The sequence below is a fragment of the Rhizomucor pusillus genome (genome assembly GCF_041956525.1).
Source record: "Rhizomucor pusillus strain CBS 183.67 unplaced genomic scaffold VTP01scaffold_5, whole genome shotgun sequence".
NCBI lineage: Eukaryota > Fungi > Mucoromycota > Mucoromycetes > Mucorales > Lichtheimiaceae > Rhizomucor > Rhizomucor pusillus.
Window position 1 is genome coordinate 541,505 of NW_027192147.1, and position 16,495 is coordinate 557,999.

The following is a 16,495-nucleotide window of genomic DNA, read 5'->3' on the forward strand; positions in this document are numbered from 1 at the left end:
GAGAATTTGGTGATTTAGTATGAAGAGAGAAGAAAGAAGAAGAAGAAAAGAAAAATAAGAGGGGTGACACTTGGTAACGCGATACTAGAAAAAGAAGAAGAAAACAAGGAGGGAAAAATCCGCAAAACAAATGTTACATCGAAATACGAATAGCTACATTTTCCCCAGACCAGATCGTATACATCTATGTAGTCCTTTAGAGTGCGATGTGGTACGATCATGCCATGTTCTTCTTCTTTCCCTTTGGTGGAGCGTTTTGCCGTCCTGCGGCTCCTGATCCGGCGTTGGCAGCACCAGGGTAGCCGTATTTTGACTTCTTCTCCGCCGGTTTCAGGATTTGGAAAGAGCACATGAGCGTTTCATCTACGCTCATCATGGCACCAGCGTTGTCAAATTCACCGCAGTAGTTGGGAGCTGAAAAGAGTGTAACGAGCTGCCGCTTTGCAAAGAATTCGTATCCATCCTCCACTACTTGATGTGCGCGACACACCAGGTCAAGATCATGCTTTTGTAGGAATCGATTGACAATATCAGGTCCAAAAGTAAACGATACACCTCGGTCGTTCTCGCTCCATCCAGTGATATCCTTGTCGGGATCTGACCACAAAAGATCGCACAAGAGACCTGCAATGTTGCCAAATTATTTCCCCTTAGCATCCACGTTCTTCTCTAAATAGAGATAATTTTACATACCAGTATCAGGTACATCGGTTGGTCGCATAACTCGGCGAATCTGTTCCATGCTCTGTAAGTCGGGCGAAAGACCACCATGCATGCAAAAGATCTTTTCGTCAATGATGGCAGCAATTGGCAAACAGTTAAAACAATCAGTAAACGTCTTCCAAAGCTTGATGTTGTATCTTCGCTTGCCTACAGAAATAGAACTCGTTCAACAACCTTTCACTTCAAGCCGTCCTTTTCTCTCACATTATGCTTACATTCGTCGTAAAAGCCATATATACGGTTTATACTAGCGCATTCGTGGTTGCCACGCAAAATGAAAAAGTTCTCTGGGTATTTGATCTTGTAGGCCAAAAGAAGACAGATGGTCTCAAGGGATTGTTTGCCACGGTCTACATAGTCGCCCAAGAACAAATAGTTCGCTTCCGGTGGAAAGCCGCCGTATTCAAATAGTCTCAAAAGATCATAGTATTGACCGTGTATATCACCTGTCGACGAGAAAGCCGCATTGTTGCGCGATCATCAGTGACAATTCCATATATAGCGTGGCGCCCTTCTGCAAGATAAAGAGCAGCAGCAGGATATATATATACATATACATATATATATATATATACTCACCGCAAATTTTGATAGGTGCTTCAAGGTCCAAGAGAATGGGTTGAGACATGAAGATATCGCGTGCCTTTTGGCACAGGAACCGAATCTCGTTTTCGGAAAGTTGAACTTGCTTTCCAGGCCTGCTTCCTCTAACTAGAACAACGAGTTCAGTTCCTCCCGTCTTCTTCTGCTGTTGCTGCTGTTCCAAACCCCACCTTCTAACAACCGTTCAATGATAGAGTCGACATCCACATTTTCAAAATCAGTCATTCTAAATTCTGTTGCAAACGTTGATTAGCATTCTTGTCTTTTGGAGGAGAAGAGTTAAACGCAGCGTGCAAGGTGTGTGCTTGGCCGAAACTGAAGAGCACACATTAGATCGAAAGGATGAGAGTTACCAAGCATCGCGATCATTTCTTGCTCATTCTTGCTCATTGTAAATCCGACTCCTTTTATCAGAATTCAGCGGCAAGGACGATCCCTCTCGTTTAGGCGTGATGCGGTTGATGTTGGCCCCATCAAGTTGGAGGGGGCAGTGGATGAGTACAGGCCAAAGCTGGAAGCGACGATCGCCATAAAGTCTTTGGATTTCACACCTTGCACGCTGCCGTAATCACAACATAACAAGATTAATACGTACAGTGCTATAGATGAAGACGAGAACAACCGATGTAACAAGTAAAAAAAGAGAGTCAATTTCCAAGAGCCCGAAAAATTTGTGCCGGCTATTTGCACACCAGCGCGCTCAATTTGGGAAGGGGCTCGTAGGTAGGTCGTTGAACTACACCTCTTATTCCATTCAGTTTCGCCTACAAAATAGCTGCTGTTCTTTTATAAAATATACAGCATACAAAACCGCAAATACTTGGAAATATTTTACATGCACGTGTGGGAGACAGCAATTGATTGCAACGCCGCGGTTGATATACTTGTACTTCGTCACGCTCGATAATCCTCACGACCTGGGGTCGATGTATTCGTAGAAATATTGACAAGGAGTTCATCAGTCATAAAGATCATAGAAAAAGGATCGAATTATAAGATCACAGATGATAAATGATCTACGAGTAGGGATCAATTTGTACCTAAGTTAATGTGGTTTCATACATTTTATGTGCACGTTCGATAGCAGATGAATATGTACATATGATCGGAACTGCAGTATGCTGCCTGTCTTGTAACATAATGGGCCAATTGTAGGCTTCTGGATCTGTTGAAATTTAAGAGTGATCATCTCACGCTTGCTGCCACTTTGGACATTCAAACTCTGGGGCTCTGTCAGATAGATACGTTGACAACGACGGAGAAGCATGGAAATCTATTAATCGCCTAAGAAGTTGTTGCAGATCGCTATTTGTGTTCATGCATGACAACGAGCAAATTTGCAAATATCAGCCACATTAGAAGGATGTGGTATCCTGTTTCGATTGCTCTCAAGTCAAGTTCAATGTATGCAGTTCCAGCTTCTCTAAGTAATTTGCCATAAAAGTATACGTAGATATGATAATAGTGTACGCGGTAGGATGGTTAATAGCCGAGATACCAAAGATGCTGTGGCATTGCGGCACTGCCAAATTTCAACTTTTTGGATACGCAGTTGCAGAATCAGATTAGCATCGTGTAAAGAAATACTTCGACTCGACAAGCCAGTACGGCGCGGCAAACATAAGAATCGGAATATAGGTGGACAGGAACATCAGGACAGCCAGTGTATCGTTATCTGATTCGGAATCTTGTTGCTTTTAATGCATTCTCAGCGGTATCAGAGAGTGAAAATTGGATATTTCAAGTTTGCTATCAGGCGATGATATTTATATTTACATTGTCATCATTCTGGGAGAGACAGAGAGAGAGAGGACGCTAGGCGAGATCTTCGTCGTCAAAGTCATCGTCAAAAGCTAAATCTCGAAAGTATCAGCAACGATTCATCTAGCTTGAAACGATAAAATCTTACAATTGAAAAAAGAATGGTGCACGAACTTTTCTGGAGGAACCATTGTGTTTAATGGCTCGCCCTTTTCATCAAATGAATCCGCATATTGCCTCAAATATTCGCTGGCGTGAGGACCGCGCGAGATCCTGCCAAACTGCTGCTGTTCGCGAATGGATTCGGCGATCGCTTCGCGAACATCCTCCATCTCTTCTTCGCTGTCTTCAACCATCATTAGATCTTGTTCAGGGTCTATGAAACAAGTTTTAAGTTTTGCTAGTCATAAGAGGTGGGTGCTTGCGTTCCAGTCTTTACCGTCGTTCGCGACAGTCCACTTTGCCTTGTCACTGCTGCTCATGGTGAAACGTAGCGACCGGAGTTTGTGTGAGGAAAAAAGACCATTGGAGAATCCGGGATGGTCCAAGTTGGGATGTGGGGCCGGCGCATGTGATCTGCGTGCTTTTGATGGCCAAGGCACTCAGGCCCCACTACTTGTTTCATACCTTGATGTTGAACTCCTTTGTCCATGCTGCTTTGCTTCAAGGCACGGATGCCGATCACCTGTACGGCTCCCAGTTTGCCCACTATTGGACGCAAATGCGGGCCTTTGCTGTTCCTCGGAAGGGGTGACACACAATGAGTTCTCTCTGGTTGTCTCAATTGAAACGGCGAAAAAAACTCTCGTCAGCCGTTCTTGAAGGACTGCAAGCAAAGCCTTCACGCGCTCCCTCCTTTCTCTCTCTCTTTCTCTTCTAGCTTCCTTTTCCTTCCTCTCGGTTCACAATGCTGTCGGCCATCACTCGCACCACCTCCGCCAAGCCGGCCACCATGGCCTCCCGTGCCTTCGTCTCGACCTGGAGCAACGTTCCTATGGGTAAGTTTTCCTTGACGAAAACGGCAAATTTTCCGGGCGCGCTCGAAGCTTATTACAAAGTCTAGGTCCTCCCGACGCCATTCTCGGTGTCACCGAAGCCTTCAAGAGGGACACCGATCCTCGCAAGATGAACTTGGGTGTTGGTGCCTACCGTGATGATAATGGCAAGCCTTACGTCTTGAACTGCGTCAAGAAGGTACGCTTTAAAATATCACTCTCCATCCGGTCACGAATGGAAGGAAGGAAAAGCGTTGTGTTCCTGATATATTATATTTCAATTTAGGCCGAGCAAATCCTCCTCGAGAAGAGCCTCGACAAGGAATACGCTGGTATCACCGGTGTTCCCGAATTCACCAAGGCAGCTGGTCGTCTTGCCTACGGCGAAGCCAGCCCCGTTATCAACGAGAACAGAGCAAGTAGTGGAGAGAGAGAATGAATTGGAGATTTTTCGTTGCTCGCGAAGCTTACCGATTTTGTTTTAGCTTGCCATCACCCAGAGCATCTCTGGCACTGGCGCTTTGCGCATCGGCGCTGCCTTCCTGAACGCCTTCTACCCTCACGCAAAGAAGGTCTACGTTCCCAACCCCACCTGGGGCAACCACATCCCTATCATGAAACACTCTGGCTTGGACTTGGAAAAGTACAGCTACTTTGACAAGAACACCAACGGCCTTAACATTAGCGGCATGTTGGAGGATATTAAGGTGAGGAGTTTATCCACGGGGAAAAGGGATCACGCGATTGTTAACAACAATTTTTTTCCGTCGAACTGGTTAGGCCGCTCCCAAGAACTCTATTATCCTTTTGCACGCTTGCGCCCACAACCCAACGGGCGTCGACCCTACAAAGGACCAATGGAACGAAATTGCCCAGGTTGTCAAGGAACGCGATCACTTTGTGTTCTTTGACATGGCCTACCAAGGCTTCGCCTCTGGCGACTGCAACCGCGACGCCTATGCTTTGCGCAAGTTTGTCGAGGATGGCCACCAGGTTGTTCTCTCCCAATCCTTTGCCAAGAACATGGGTCTCTACGGTGAACGTGTCGGCTCCTTCTCTGTTGTCTGCGCCGATGAAGCCGAAAAGGCGCGCGTCGAGTCGCAAATCAAGATCCTTGTCCGTCCCATGTACTCTAACCCTCCCATCCACGGTGCTCGTCTCGTTAGCACCGTCCTCAATACCTCCGAGCTCAAGGAAGAGTGGCTCGGTGAAGTCAAGTTGATGGCTGACCGTATCATCACCATGAGGTACAATCGTTTGGATGTATAGACGAAAAGGAGAAATGAAATTGTATACTGATAACCGTACTATATAGAAACAAGCTCCGTGGTCATCTTGAGAACGATTTCGGATCCAAGAAGAACTGGGAACACATCACCAATCAGGTAATGAATTGCGATACTCTAGCTTCCAATGATAATAGACAGCGTACTGAGAAATGAATTAGATCGGTATGTTCTGCTACTCTGGTCTTACTCCCGAGCAAGTCGATAAGCTCCGTGATGACTGGCACGTCTACCTTACCCGTGATGGCCGTATCTCCATGGCTGGTATTTCTTCTCACAACGTCAAGTACCTCGCTGAAGCCATCCACAATGTCACCAAGAATTAAAAAATGGTTTGCATAAAATAAGAGATGCTCTAGTAGATTTTCCGGTTATTTCCTCTCTCTCTCTCTCTTTCTCCACACTCTTTTGTATGATTGATTTGTTTCTGAATTTAAAGATATTCAGGCAGGCTTGATTTTCTTGCCTTTTCATTCTCTTTTTTCGGGTGGTAGCTTTACTATCTTGCAATGAAAAGTGGCGATCCGGCGCAGATCCTGCAGGGTGGAAACAATGCGCACAAGAATACGCTAGATTCGCTTCTCAACCGTGCGATCAAGTTTCGAAAATCGCGATACGTTGACGAGAAACTCGAAAACTTTAAACGAAAATTCGCACCTGTCAATGAGTCCAATCGTTCAAATCAACATACCAACAGCACCAGCGGCTCTGCTGCAGACGTGCACGGCAATGCCACCGATCTCACAGATGAGAATGGTTTTGAGAAACCATCCAAGGTGCTCTTCAGTCGCGATCAGCTAGACTCTGCGTGGTCATCGATCCGGCCAGTAGGAGCTGGCTTGTCCAGCGATCTTTCTAGTCTGAATGCGCTGCTACAGGTGTTTACTTACACTCCTGCGCTTGCCAACTACTTTATCGCAAGATACCACAGCAACAAGTGTATGTATCATGTTATGATTCTGTAGGAGTATACGGTCTAGTTAACAAGTGGAGATATAGGTTCCGTGGAAGATTTTTGCTTCGCATGTGCTTTAGAGGATCACGTATGTCGATGCTTAAAAGCAGGGTCAGATGTTCTCTCACCGAGGATGTTTGTTGGAAAAGTCAAGAGTAAGTTATTGGATCCATTATCTAGGAAGAGCAGCAACGTATTAAACAATTTTCTGCCCGCTCAGAAATCCAGGAACAGACAAGAGATCCAATTGCGATCTATGATTTTTTCATGGAGGAAATCCAGCAGTCGCTCTTGTTGGAAAAGAGGTAAAAAAAGGAATTGCTAGATATATATGATGAAACGCGCTGACGGTGAAATCTACTTTAGGGTCGAGGATAAAACAGTGCAAAAGACAACGGCTTTGTACCAGATATTCGGCGGCTATATGCAAAATATATTTGCATGCTCAGATTGCAAAACGACAAGCAATTCGTTTGATTCATTCCTAAGATTGTCACTTGATGTTACAGCTGGAAATACCGTCGAAAAATGTCTCACAGCCGCGTTCAGAGAACAATCAGTTGACAAGTACACATGTCCGAGGTGAGTAAATATCTTATCTTTAGCGTCGACGATGTATTACTTACTTGGCAACTTGCGTTTACAGCTGCGAAAGTGAAGCCCGAGGACAGCGTAAGAATTCCCTTTACCGCGCTCCAATGTCGTTGACTTTGCACTTTGAACGGTTCAATGACAAGGGCGACAAGAATGCAAAAGTGATAAAGTTCACGGAAACCCTGGACATTCGTCGATGGATCCCGGAAAACCAAATCAAGGAACATCAGGGTACACTGTATCACCTATACGGTGTCATTGTTCATCAAGGAGCATCCAATCTTGGTGGACAATATGTGGCCTATGTAAAAGCACCGAACGGTATCTGGCATTGCATGAACAACGATACGGTAAGATTCAAGAAAATCAATTGCTTGTTAGCCTACATAAAGCTGATGTGGAATGATTTTAGGTCCAACAATCGAGCGCTAAACGCGTGCTAGAACAACAAGCATACATCTTGCTATATACCCTTGCACCGTCATCATCGAAAAAGCAACAGGCGCAGCAAAAGTCCAATGTGAAAAAGGGTCTGGGAACGATGACGACCGTGCGGTTGGCCATCAATACAGAGCAGGCGTCAAAGATCGAGGACGACGATAAAGAAGAAGAAGAGGAGGAGAACGAAGACATGGATAGCGAGCAGCAAGAGCTCTCGACAGAGAAGGATGAAGAACGAGAACGGTTAAGGCAGGCGCGAGCGAAAGCAAAATCTGTTCCAGTTGCCAACAGCAGCCAGGCGGTGGTTGTTGCCCACAGCGAGTCAATGGAATCCAAACGAAGCAAACTGGATGCTTTGGTGCAGCGTGAAATGGAATACAGTACCAGCGCAGCAGCGAAAGAGGCCTTGCTGAGCAAGCCGCAGAACAGTCAATTCTTTGAACAGGTTGCAGGGTGGGACGATGATGAGGATGTTGGCAACGCAGTTGTTGACCAGGAACGAGAGAAACTGCTCAGAAAGATGAAAACCAAGCGGAAGAAGGTGGATACATATGATCTTGAATACGATCGAGGCAAAGTCAAAAAGGTCAAGAAGAAGAATATGGACAAGTTCAGAAAACCCAATGAATTTCAAAAGGTTGCAGAAACCATGCAGCGACAGAAACTATAGGCATTCCATTGTTTATTATTATTTTCTACTTTTGATCACATTTACTGATTCTTAGAGGTTAGTTTATTACAAGCACATGTATTCTTTTTGCAAGCACTCTGCATTCTCATCCTGAATACCAATGAAAAGCCAATACCGCTGAAGTTTTTCTTAATTGGAGCCATCAAAAACCAAAAAATATTAAATTTAACCACGACGTATAACTTTAAGTTTATTTGCTGATATCAAAATAAACAAATAAACGATTGCTAAGGATATGAAATGTTGTAATGATTCAGATATAGTACTTTCAAGACCGATTAGCGCGAAAATATGATCGGATACTTGATGTGTGCGTTGGATGTCTAGTTGTATTCGCAGTCTATACCATCTTCATCGTTAATTTCACAGTCGTAACCAGCGTCACCTCCGGCACTGTCATCGACGCCATCCTCGTCCTCCTCCTCTTCCTCATCATCATCATCACGCTTCTTCAAGGTGATTTCATCGCAAAAATCAGAGTCTTCGTGCTCACCATGTTCACATAGTTCCTTTGTGCTAGGATGATGATCTTGGCGCTTCTGGAGGGTGATTTCGTCGCAGTAGTCAGAGTCTTCATATGGACCGTGCTCGCAAATGTCGTCGTCGCCGTCTGGAATACTAGGAGGTGCAGGTGCTTGACGTTTCTTCAAGGTGATTTCATCGCAGTAGTCAGAGTCTTCGTAAGGGCCGTGTTCGCAGTCGATGAAATCGCCGTCAGGGAAGTCAGGGAACTCTTGACGTTTTTGCACCGTCTGCTTCTCGCCAGATTGAGAGTATTTAGTGATACCACCGAGCAAACCCCCAAGAGGAAGCTTATCGAGGGGCAAAGGAAGGTTAGGCAAAAGACCTCGCTTCTTTAAAGTGATTTCATCACAGTAATCCGAATCTTCGTAAGGTCCGTGCTCGCAATCGATGTAGTCGCCGTTCCAGCCGTCGCCAGGGAAGTCTTGACGCTTCTTCATGGTGATACCATCTAGCAAGTCACCGAGACCAAGTCCATCTCCGAGGTCTTCGGGGAGCTCCTCAATATCGCCAAGGTCAGGAAGGTCCGGCAAAAAATCTCGCTTCTTCTTAGTAATTTCATCGCAGTAATCCGAGTCTTCGTAAGGTCCGTCTTCGCAGTCGATGTGATCACCGTTCCAGCCGTTGCCAGGGAAGTATTGACGCTTCTTCATGCCGGCACCATTGGCGATATCACTGGGAATATTAGGAACGGGAAGTTCAGGAAGTGGGGGAAGCTCGGGAATGGGAATTTCAGGAAGGGGAAGGGAAGGCAAATTTTGACGCTTCTTCAGGGTGATTTCATCGCAGTAGTCAGAGTCTTCGTAAGGACCATGTTCGCAGTTGACCCAATCACCGTTGTATTGGCGCTTCAAAAGCTGCTCCTGGTTATCTTGAGCAGGTGCGTTCGGGTCGTTTTCCTCAAGGCAAAGGCCAAGGTTGCATAAAAGAGAACCTACAATGGGTAGGCCGCCACCTCCATCTCCGGAGGCGGGGGGAGCTGGCGCTGGGGGAGCTGGAGCTGGAGCTGGAGGAGCCGGAGCTGGAGCCGGAGCTGGAGCTAGAGGCTGTGGTGCTTCGGGTGCTGGAGGAGTAGCAGGCACATCAGGTGCAGCAGGCACATCTGGAGTAGGAGGTGTAGGAGGAACCTCTGGTGTAGGAGGCACAGCAGGCGGCTGCGGCACCGGAGGCACCTGGCGTTTTCTAAACGCGGAGGGAGCTTTGTTTTCGACTGGAAGAATATCTTCAACACCGTCAGCTAAGCACATGGCAAGGTTGACTGGGCAAGGTGCCTGTTTGGCTATTTTTTTACCGAGATTACCAAGACCTAGCAGGTCGCGCTTGAGAAAAAACCCACGCTTCTCGGCAGGCGGCACAGCGGGAGCTGCCTCGCTGAGTGATGCAGCCAAGGCAACAATAGCAAAAGCAATGGGGCAAAGTTTCATAATAGGCTTGACGATGCTGAAATCCCTCACTGCCATTGATAACCGAGTTCTTTTATAGAGGATGCCCGGCCGGGCGATTGTACCGGCGCATAAATGATGGCGCATAATGGCATTGTTCTTTACAGCTGGAAAAGATTCCTCCTGCATGCATAGTGACAGATCCAACCATTGGAGTAACTCTGCCTGAATTGCAAAGATCAACAACAGTTGGCTTGTAAATGCAATAATTACCTTGCTCAAGTACAGAATCAAGCGATCTAAATCATTGAAGATCGTCACAGACGTAAATCTTCAGAAAAGTATTTGCAATTCGTTTCCATGTAATTCTGCTTGGCATCAAAACGATCAAATGTTTGATAGCAAGTCTGCACAGACAAGATCATTCTGCATGATTCTCTTTCAGGGTTTCGCACAGAGGTTCTTTTTAGAAACATGCTGAGGATACATACGTTTTCGAGTGACGTTTTCGTAAGACTTGTTTTGCTCTCTTGAACATTGCAGATGAAGTCAGAGATTTTGAAATAGATTGAATTGCTACCATTTTTACCAACTGATTCAGACAAACTTGCTTGCCGCCACCGTGTGCAAATTTCGATGCCGTGGCTACAATGCATGTTGAGCAGCAAACTGCAAGTACCGTGCGTAACTTCCGAAAAGCATACTAGCGGCATTCTCGGTTTATGCATATACCAAACCTGCATTTATCTAACCGCAGTTTTTGACGGGATCCTTCTTTCCAGCTTAAATTCGACAGTAAATGCAGCCGTACATGATCAATGAAGCAAATGGATATAGAGCAAAGCCATTGAATGAAAATGATCACACGGCTTCTATCATTTCTAACTGTCCATTGCTAGATCAAAGGCGGTGTATCGTCATATTGAGGATATTATGCAAACAGATTAATGAAGTAAGCGGAGACAGTTGCTATGACGGTATGTTATTTACTCTTAGACTGACAAATGTTGGATTTCGGGATGAGTACTTTGATATAGCATCATCAAGCCGCTACAGCGATGTCGTCGTCGAGTTATGTAACTAAATACCGAAATAGATCATAACTTTTGTAGATTTAAAGTCTGCTGCTGATTCTGACAAACGCAAACTCGGTTTTAGCAAAATATATGTGTAGATCACACCCCTGCATCGATGCGCCTAGAGACTACTGAGCGGTAATTGCAAGCATCAAACTGATAATAACCGCTCACTCGACAACACTTATTCTCAACAAGATACTTGTTAGACATAGTTAAGTCATTCCCGCCAAAATGGAAATAACAGATACGTTATGTTACGTCTGACATTAATTCAGTCCGGTTTCCAAAATATGATAAAAACCGGTCTCACATGCAGGAACGTAAATTGCTTTTGGATCAAATGGTTCTCCCGCCCACCTCCCCCATGCTCTCAACGTCCATCGATCCCTTTATCTGTCTCCGAATACTCGGATCCTTACTCTCACTGAAGATGAAACTTGGTATTGTAGGAAGCTTATTAATCCTCGTGAACGTTTCCTTTCACGGTAACAGCAATCTAATTGTGGGAGATTAAAAGGTACGGTTGTTACGTACGAAGCGCGAAATCCTTATTGTTGGTGAACTTATTGTTTAAACAAATATTTATTTACATGGCATACAGTAGTTTATTCAATGAGAGCCAAGGCAAAGGCAGCATTTCCAACAATGGTTCTGAACCACTGCAGCATGTTCCACTTCTCGATAAGTGCTTGGGATTCGTTCATATTGACGTTGACCTTGGACTTTTCAAGTTCTTGCAGGCGCGTGTTTGTTGGTTTCATGGCGAGCGCCGTGTAAGGCGCGCTGACGAGCGAGAGGAGTCCGCAGTAAAGCGCTCTTGATTGACCGGTCTTGTGATACAGGTAGAAGTGCGATATCGACGAGACGAGAATTGTGCTGATAGCAACGTATTTTCCGCGGTCGTACGTGACAGCCCAACCCTTTGCTGGATAGCCAAGTGCTCGCAGCACCGGTATCACGACGAAGTTGATGCTGACACCCAGACCTGCAAAGATACCGTTCGCAGCAACGGCGAGGGAGTGCACGTTTGAGAGCGTAGGATCAGTGTAAACGATAGGCATTGTTTTTTTTCTTTTTTTTTTTTTTGTACAGGAAGAAAAGCTGCTGTCGCGCGAAAGTTGTTAGGGTTCTCTCTTTTTATGCGGAATATACAGTTTCAGATTGGGCCGAAGTTTCTCCGAGCGGAAATCAATGTCACTAAACAACAACTGACTCAAAAAATCTCTGCTTCTTTCCTGCGTCTCCCGATGTACCCAGATCAAAACGAACGATAAAGTTCATCATTGTAGCTGCTATTCTCAAATAGACACAGATACAACCTTTTTCATTGAAAGAAGCACGCTGTGCTTATCTCAACTTGAGAAAGAAGATAAAAGAAGTAGGAAAAACCCAAGACGTTGATGTATTGTGTCAAAAATGCACATTTGGATATAAAGGAAGAGTTTAAAGCTTCTCTTTGATGCGTTGCAAGGTGGCCTTGAGCTGATCCTGTGTAACTTGCTGCTGAGGCCATCCAACCTTGAGACCTTGCTCAGGGTTCGGTTTAGGAATGATGTGGAAATGGACGTGCGGAACGACCTATTAAGCCCAGGTTACTGCGCTGTTATACTGATATATGTCGCAGCGTTGTTACCTGATGAGCCATGGGGCCATTGTTCTAATCCAGCCGGGTTAGCATGTAAGCGGATTAAAGTCTCAGATGCTCTCCTTACCTGAAGCAGGTTGTATTGACCTTCACCGAGGCCGCTTGCAAGAGCGCACTTGCGCGCAAGAGGCAAGATGTCGGCCAGGTATTCGTCAGGAACCTGGTGGAAAAACTCGGCGTGGTCTACAGCATTCATTGTTACGTCATCACTCTAATTTACGATTTTGAAAAAGACATTATTCGATCTTACACTTGGGAATAACGAGCTGCCATTATGCGAAACAAGTGAGTTTAGGAAATTGAACGTGTCAAATGAGAAGGATTTGTTCTACTCACCATGTGACCTTCGCTCAAGGGGTTGATATCCAAGAATGCATAGCTATAATAAGTTCAGAAAATGTAAAAACGATGAACTTAAGCGTTGTATATAGCCTCACCTTTTGTCGGTTTCGGCAACCTTGTGAGAAGGAATCTCGCCTCTGGACATGACGCGCGCAAAAGTTAGCTACAAGATTTCCTTACCCCCTGGTTGTTGCAGAGAAAGGTCAACTTGCCTAATGATTTTGCAGAAAATGCAGTTCTCAGTCAAATGCTCGGTGGTCATGTTGGCAGTTTTCGAAAAGACAAAGCGCGTGTGAAACTGCCGCGTGAGAGAGATAAAGAGATCGGCTTAAAATTTTACGCGACGCCTTGTGCGACGGCAAAAAGGAGCATAAAGCAAAAACACAACAGATTTATTAACATAGAACTACATACAATGCTAGAAAGGAACGTTCAACTGACCATTCTAAGAGCACGTCGTTGTTAGAAACAAGCATTGACGTTTGCCGTTTAATGACGAAATTAAGCCTTACCTCAATTGGACAAGGAAACGTTGCCGAGTTCTTGATATTAATCGAGAATGGAAATCCAACAATGCGGATCGTTGGTGTGAGGATATAGTTGACAGTGAGATCCTGTTTCTGTCCGCCCGTAAGGCCGCACTTTTTGCTAATATCCAACAGCATAGCCATGCCGTTATCTCGAGAAGAATCATAGTCCAGGTGGAAAGGAAATGTAAAGTTTGTAGTCGTGTAGGAGCCAATGTGCAACCCAGAAAGATCGCCACCTCCTACTGGCAATGTAGGATCCGTAGGATAGAAAGCCTAAAAAAAGGTGGTTGTACTTTCCGTCAGGAACAATTGATCGCATAGGTTGCATTGCTGCTACTTTTTTGTACTTGCCGTTGCCTTGACGTTCTCAAAAGTAACGCTTTCCAGGTTAGGATTGACTACACCGAATTTAAGTCCCACGTGAATTTGGAAGGAGGTAGATGAATTGTTGGTTTTCTGGAAACGTGGTAGTCCGTTGGGGTCGTCGGTGACCCCGTTAAAGTCGACCTGCGGCAATTTGAACGTTGCAGCCATGACGATTGCAGCCACAGCCAGGCCAAGGATGACAATGATACCAAAGCAACATAGGTACCGCATCCACATTGGCAGACAAGGGCAGCATATGCAGCAGAATTTGTGGCTACAAGATTTTCTTTTTTCTTATTGCATAAATGCAAACTGTGAGTTAGTGAAGCAGTGAGGAGAAGAAATCTACAGCAAGTACCTAGCTCAATGTAGCTTCTTTGTGATTTTGCATCGGCTTCCTTGTAATATAAACCGTCCTTGAAGTATTGACCATGCATGTTCGTTCCGTCTGTGGATACGCAGAATTTAGCAAAATGAAAGGGGGAAGAAGAAGAGAATCATTCCTAAAGATCGTCACATAATTACATTGTTTATGTGATTTCCTCTTATTACAATCACTGCGCTGATCACCTCCTCACCCCTTATTTTGTAACCGACAGTTGGGCCTTGCGGTGATCTAAAATAACCTTCTCTTCTTCCCCACTGTACAATATTCTATCCTTATTGTTACCCACCGATAGGAAAGATCACATCAAATGGACGAATTGGTGAATAAAACAATTAATTGAAGCAAACTAAACCTATCAAGTTCACGAATCACGTTTATATATATGTTATAACTTGGCAGCTTGTTTGATTTCTATCAAGTGATCATTGAAGAAACAACTCACATCCAGACTGTCAAAGACAGATTTAGTCCACTGACAGCGTCAGACTGACTACTTATGCATATTGTGACGAGAGATTGCATCAGCTGACTATATATACATTTATTGGCATGATATATTTATTGACGCTAATTATGAAGGTTTTAACGACTACGCTTCAAGGAAAAGATGTGCACTGACCGATGTGCCTGAGCAATATACGACATGTGCAGTCTCACAGCATGTGATGCTACAGGAGGGATGCATGCAAATTGTCAGACACCACAGCGATCTCCCGCTCCTTTGTGAAAAGCGGGTCTGCATCGTCGTGTGTGCGACAGAGTTCTTGTCGCGCGATGTTACACATCATTTTTTAAGCTGCAACAACCCATCTTTAGTATTACTCTTTTTCTCTTCTTGTCCCTTCTTCCTCCACACACACAATGCAGCAGCATCCAGAGCTCTCAGATACCATATCATATACCTCAGGAACAGCTTCCACAATCAGCGAACACACTCCATCTCCACCGGCAACACCGAGGAATACCATGGCGGACAAAGAATACTTTGCAGCGGCAGCCAGGGAACAGCAAAGACTGGATGATCTCACCATGGAGTCCATGTCTTCAGCGATTGCAGCTGCAGTGCAGATCTCGAGCGGCAAAAGTGCTTCCTCGCTGTCGCTAGGCAACGCATCCATCATCCACACCGAACGCACAAAGAAGGAGCAGAAACGACGGTCCAGCTCTGTACTCTCGTTGTTTGGAGGAGGAGGAAGAGGTGGTTGTGGCAGCAGCGGTAGAAAACCTAGCGTGGATGCTGTCCGTTCAAGGAGTAACAGCACAGCAGCTGGAAGCCCGCCCACCACCACCTCACCTCGTGCTAGTCGATCATCAACCTCTTCCAGAAATCTACCTGCCAGACTGACATGGTTGGCAGGCGAAGGAATCTCGGAGCACATTGCCTCCAGATCCAACAGCGAGTTCGACGACGGTCTGGACGAACTCATGTACCGTGGTATCAAAGTCAAAGAGATCAAATCGACTTTAAAGACAATGGTCGTGCCCAATGAAGTCAAAAACCCGATGCCTGTAGTAAAACTTCAGCGTCCTGGTTTTGCGCGCATCAATAACTAATAGTGTCATGATACAAATCGTATATGTAAATATGTAACTCGCCGCCTTTTTCTTCTACTTCCACAATAGAAAGGATGACAATATCCTTTTAAATGTCACATCGTCCCAAATGAACTCCTTTTGCCCCAGGAGGAGATGCATTGCTATTCCGCTTGCATTGATGCTATTCTCTCAAATATGATCATACAATATATAAAGTAGAGCAGAACTTACTCCTCTGTAGAGACTGTATGAAAAAGGCAGACTTAATGCAATTTATTCCTCCAGACATTTTTGGGCTCTTCTATTTGCACCACCTCTCTCGCACCACCCCAGTCACTGTGAGTGGTAATTTAGAGGGCGGTGGAGTGATGTCAGGCACAAATACTGTCAATGCCCATAGATGCAAGTCGTGGATAACTCAGATACTGTATAGCAAAATAAAAGACATCTGCTTCGTATTAATCCTTTCAATAATATTATAAAGTGCATACAATTATTGCGTTGATTCCATAAGAATAAGTTGACTCTCTACCGGGAACAAAAGCTTGTACCACTATTCTCTGGACTCGGCTATTTGCACCATCCCTCACCACCTCCAGTCAGAGTGGGTGTCAATCTAAAAGGGGAAATATGGGTGGTGGGCAAGGTATAATTGA

The 16,495-nt window shown here is 45.1% G+C and overlaps 9 protein-coding genes across 9 annotated transcripts; 3 read left to right on the top strand and 6 right to left on the bottom strand.

Moving 5' to 3' along the window:
- Positions 1-217: 217 nt before the first annotated feature.
- Positions 218-1,551, bottom strand: VTP01DRAFT_8344 (uncharacterized protein; the record flags this gene model as incomplete). Its single annotated transcript, XM_069387455.1, has 5 exons — positions 218-624; positions 694-870; positions 939-1,169; positions 1,303-1,434; positions 1,497-1,551. The coding sequence occupies 5 exons, from the start codon at positions 1,549-1,551 to the stop codon at positions 218-220; spliced, it is 1,002 nt and encodes a 333-aa protein (XP_069241222.1).
- A 1,590-nt stretch (positions 1,552-3,141) lies between these two features.
- On the bottom strand, positions 3,142-3,569 carry VTP01DRAFT_8345 (uncharacterized protein; the record flags this gene model as incomplete). Its single annotated transcript, XM_069387456.1, has 3 exons — positions 3,142-3,179; positions 3,236-3,463; positions 3,527-3,569. The coding sequence occupies 3 exons, from the start codon at positions 3,567-3,569 to the stop codon at positions 3,142-3,144; spliced, it is 309 nt and encodes a 102-aa protein (XP_069241223.1).
- Positions 3,570-3,994: 425 nt separating this feature from the next.
- VTP01DRAFT_8346 (uncharacterized protein) lies at positions 3,995-5,694 on the top strand (the record flags this gene model as incomplete). Its single annotated transcript, XM_069387457.1, has 7 exons — positions 3,995-4,085; positions 4,151-4,281; positions 4,369-4,497; positions 4,568-4,789; positions 4,863-5,329; positions 5,398-5,467; positions 5,530-5,694. The coding sequence occupies 7 exons, from the start codon at positions 3,995-3,997 to the stop codon at positions 5,692-5,694; spliced, it is 1,275 nt and encodes a 424-aa protein (XP_069241224.1).
- A 183-nt stretch (positions 5,695-5,877) lies between these two features.
- VTP01DRAFT_8347 (uncharacterized protein) lies at positions 5,878-8,028 on the top strand (the record flags this gene model as incomplete). Its single annotated transcript, XM_069387458.1, has 6 exons — positions 5,878-6,307; positions 6,368-6,478; positions 6,544-6,628; positions 6,690-6,905; positions 6,970-7,267; positions 7,330-8,028. The coding sequence occupies 6 exons, from the start codon at positions 5,878-5,880 to the stop codon at positions 8,026-8,028; spliced, it is 1,839 nt and encodes a 612-aa protein (XP_069241225.1).
- Positions 8,029-8,372: 344 nt separating this feature from the next.
- On the bottom strand, positions 8,373-10,031 carry VTP01DRAFT_8348 (uncharacterized protein; the record flags this gene model as incomplete). The annotated part of the gene is made up of 3 exons (XM_069387459.1): positions 8,373-8,389; positions 8,543-9,793; positions 9,863-10,031. 3 exons carry the CDS (start codon positions 10,029-10,031, stop codon positions 8,373-8,375), a joined length of 1,437 nt encoding a protein of 478 aa, XP_069241226.1.
- A 1,606-nt stretch (positions 10,032-11,637) lies between these two features.
- VTP01DRAFT_8349 (uncharacterized protein) lies at positions 11,638-12,093 on the bottom strand (the record flags this gene model as incomplete). The annotated part of the gene is made up of 1 exon (XM_069387460.1): positions 11,638-12,093. The coding sequence occupies one exon, from the start codon at positions 12,091-12,093 to the stop codon at positions 11,638-11,640; it is 456 nt and encodes a 151-aa protein (XP_069241227.1).
- Positions 12,094-12,475: 382 nt separating this feature from the next.
- Positions 12,476-13,164, bottom strand: VTP01DRAFT_8350 (uncharacterized protein; the record flags this gene model as incomplete). The annotated part of the gene is made up of 6 exons (XM_069387462.1): positions 12,476-12,610; positions 12,666-12,689; positions 12,745-12,860; positions 12,928-12,943; positions 13,014-13,056; positions 13,115-13,164. 6 exons carry the CDS (start codon positions 13,162-13,164, stop codon positions 12,476-12,478), a joined length of 384 nt encoding a protein of 127 aa, XP_069241228.1.
- Positions 13,165-13,437: 273 nt separating this feature from the next.
- Positions 13,438-14,152, bottom strand: VTP01DRAFT_8351 (uncharacterized protein; the record flags this gene model as incomplete). The annotated part of the gene is made up of 3 exons (XM_069387463.1): positions 13,438-13,464; positions 13,532-13,822; positions 13,913-14,152. 3 exons carry the CDS (start codon positions 14,150-14,152, stop codon positions 13,438-13,440), a joined length of 558 nt encoding a protein of 185 aa, XP_069241229.1.
- A 1,012-nt stretch (positions 14,153-15,164) lies between these two features.
- VTP01DRAFT_8352 (uncharacterized protein) lies at positions 15,165-15,857 on the top strand (the record flags this gene model as incomplete). Its single annotated transcript, XM_069387464.1, has 1 exon — positions 15,165-15,857. One exon carries the CDS (start codon positions 15,165-15,167, stop codon positions 15,855-15,857), a length of 693 nt encoding a protein of 230 aa, XP_069241230.1.
- Positions 15,858-16,495: the final 638 nt, after the last annotated feature.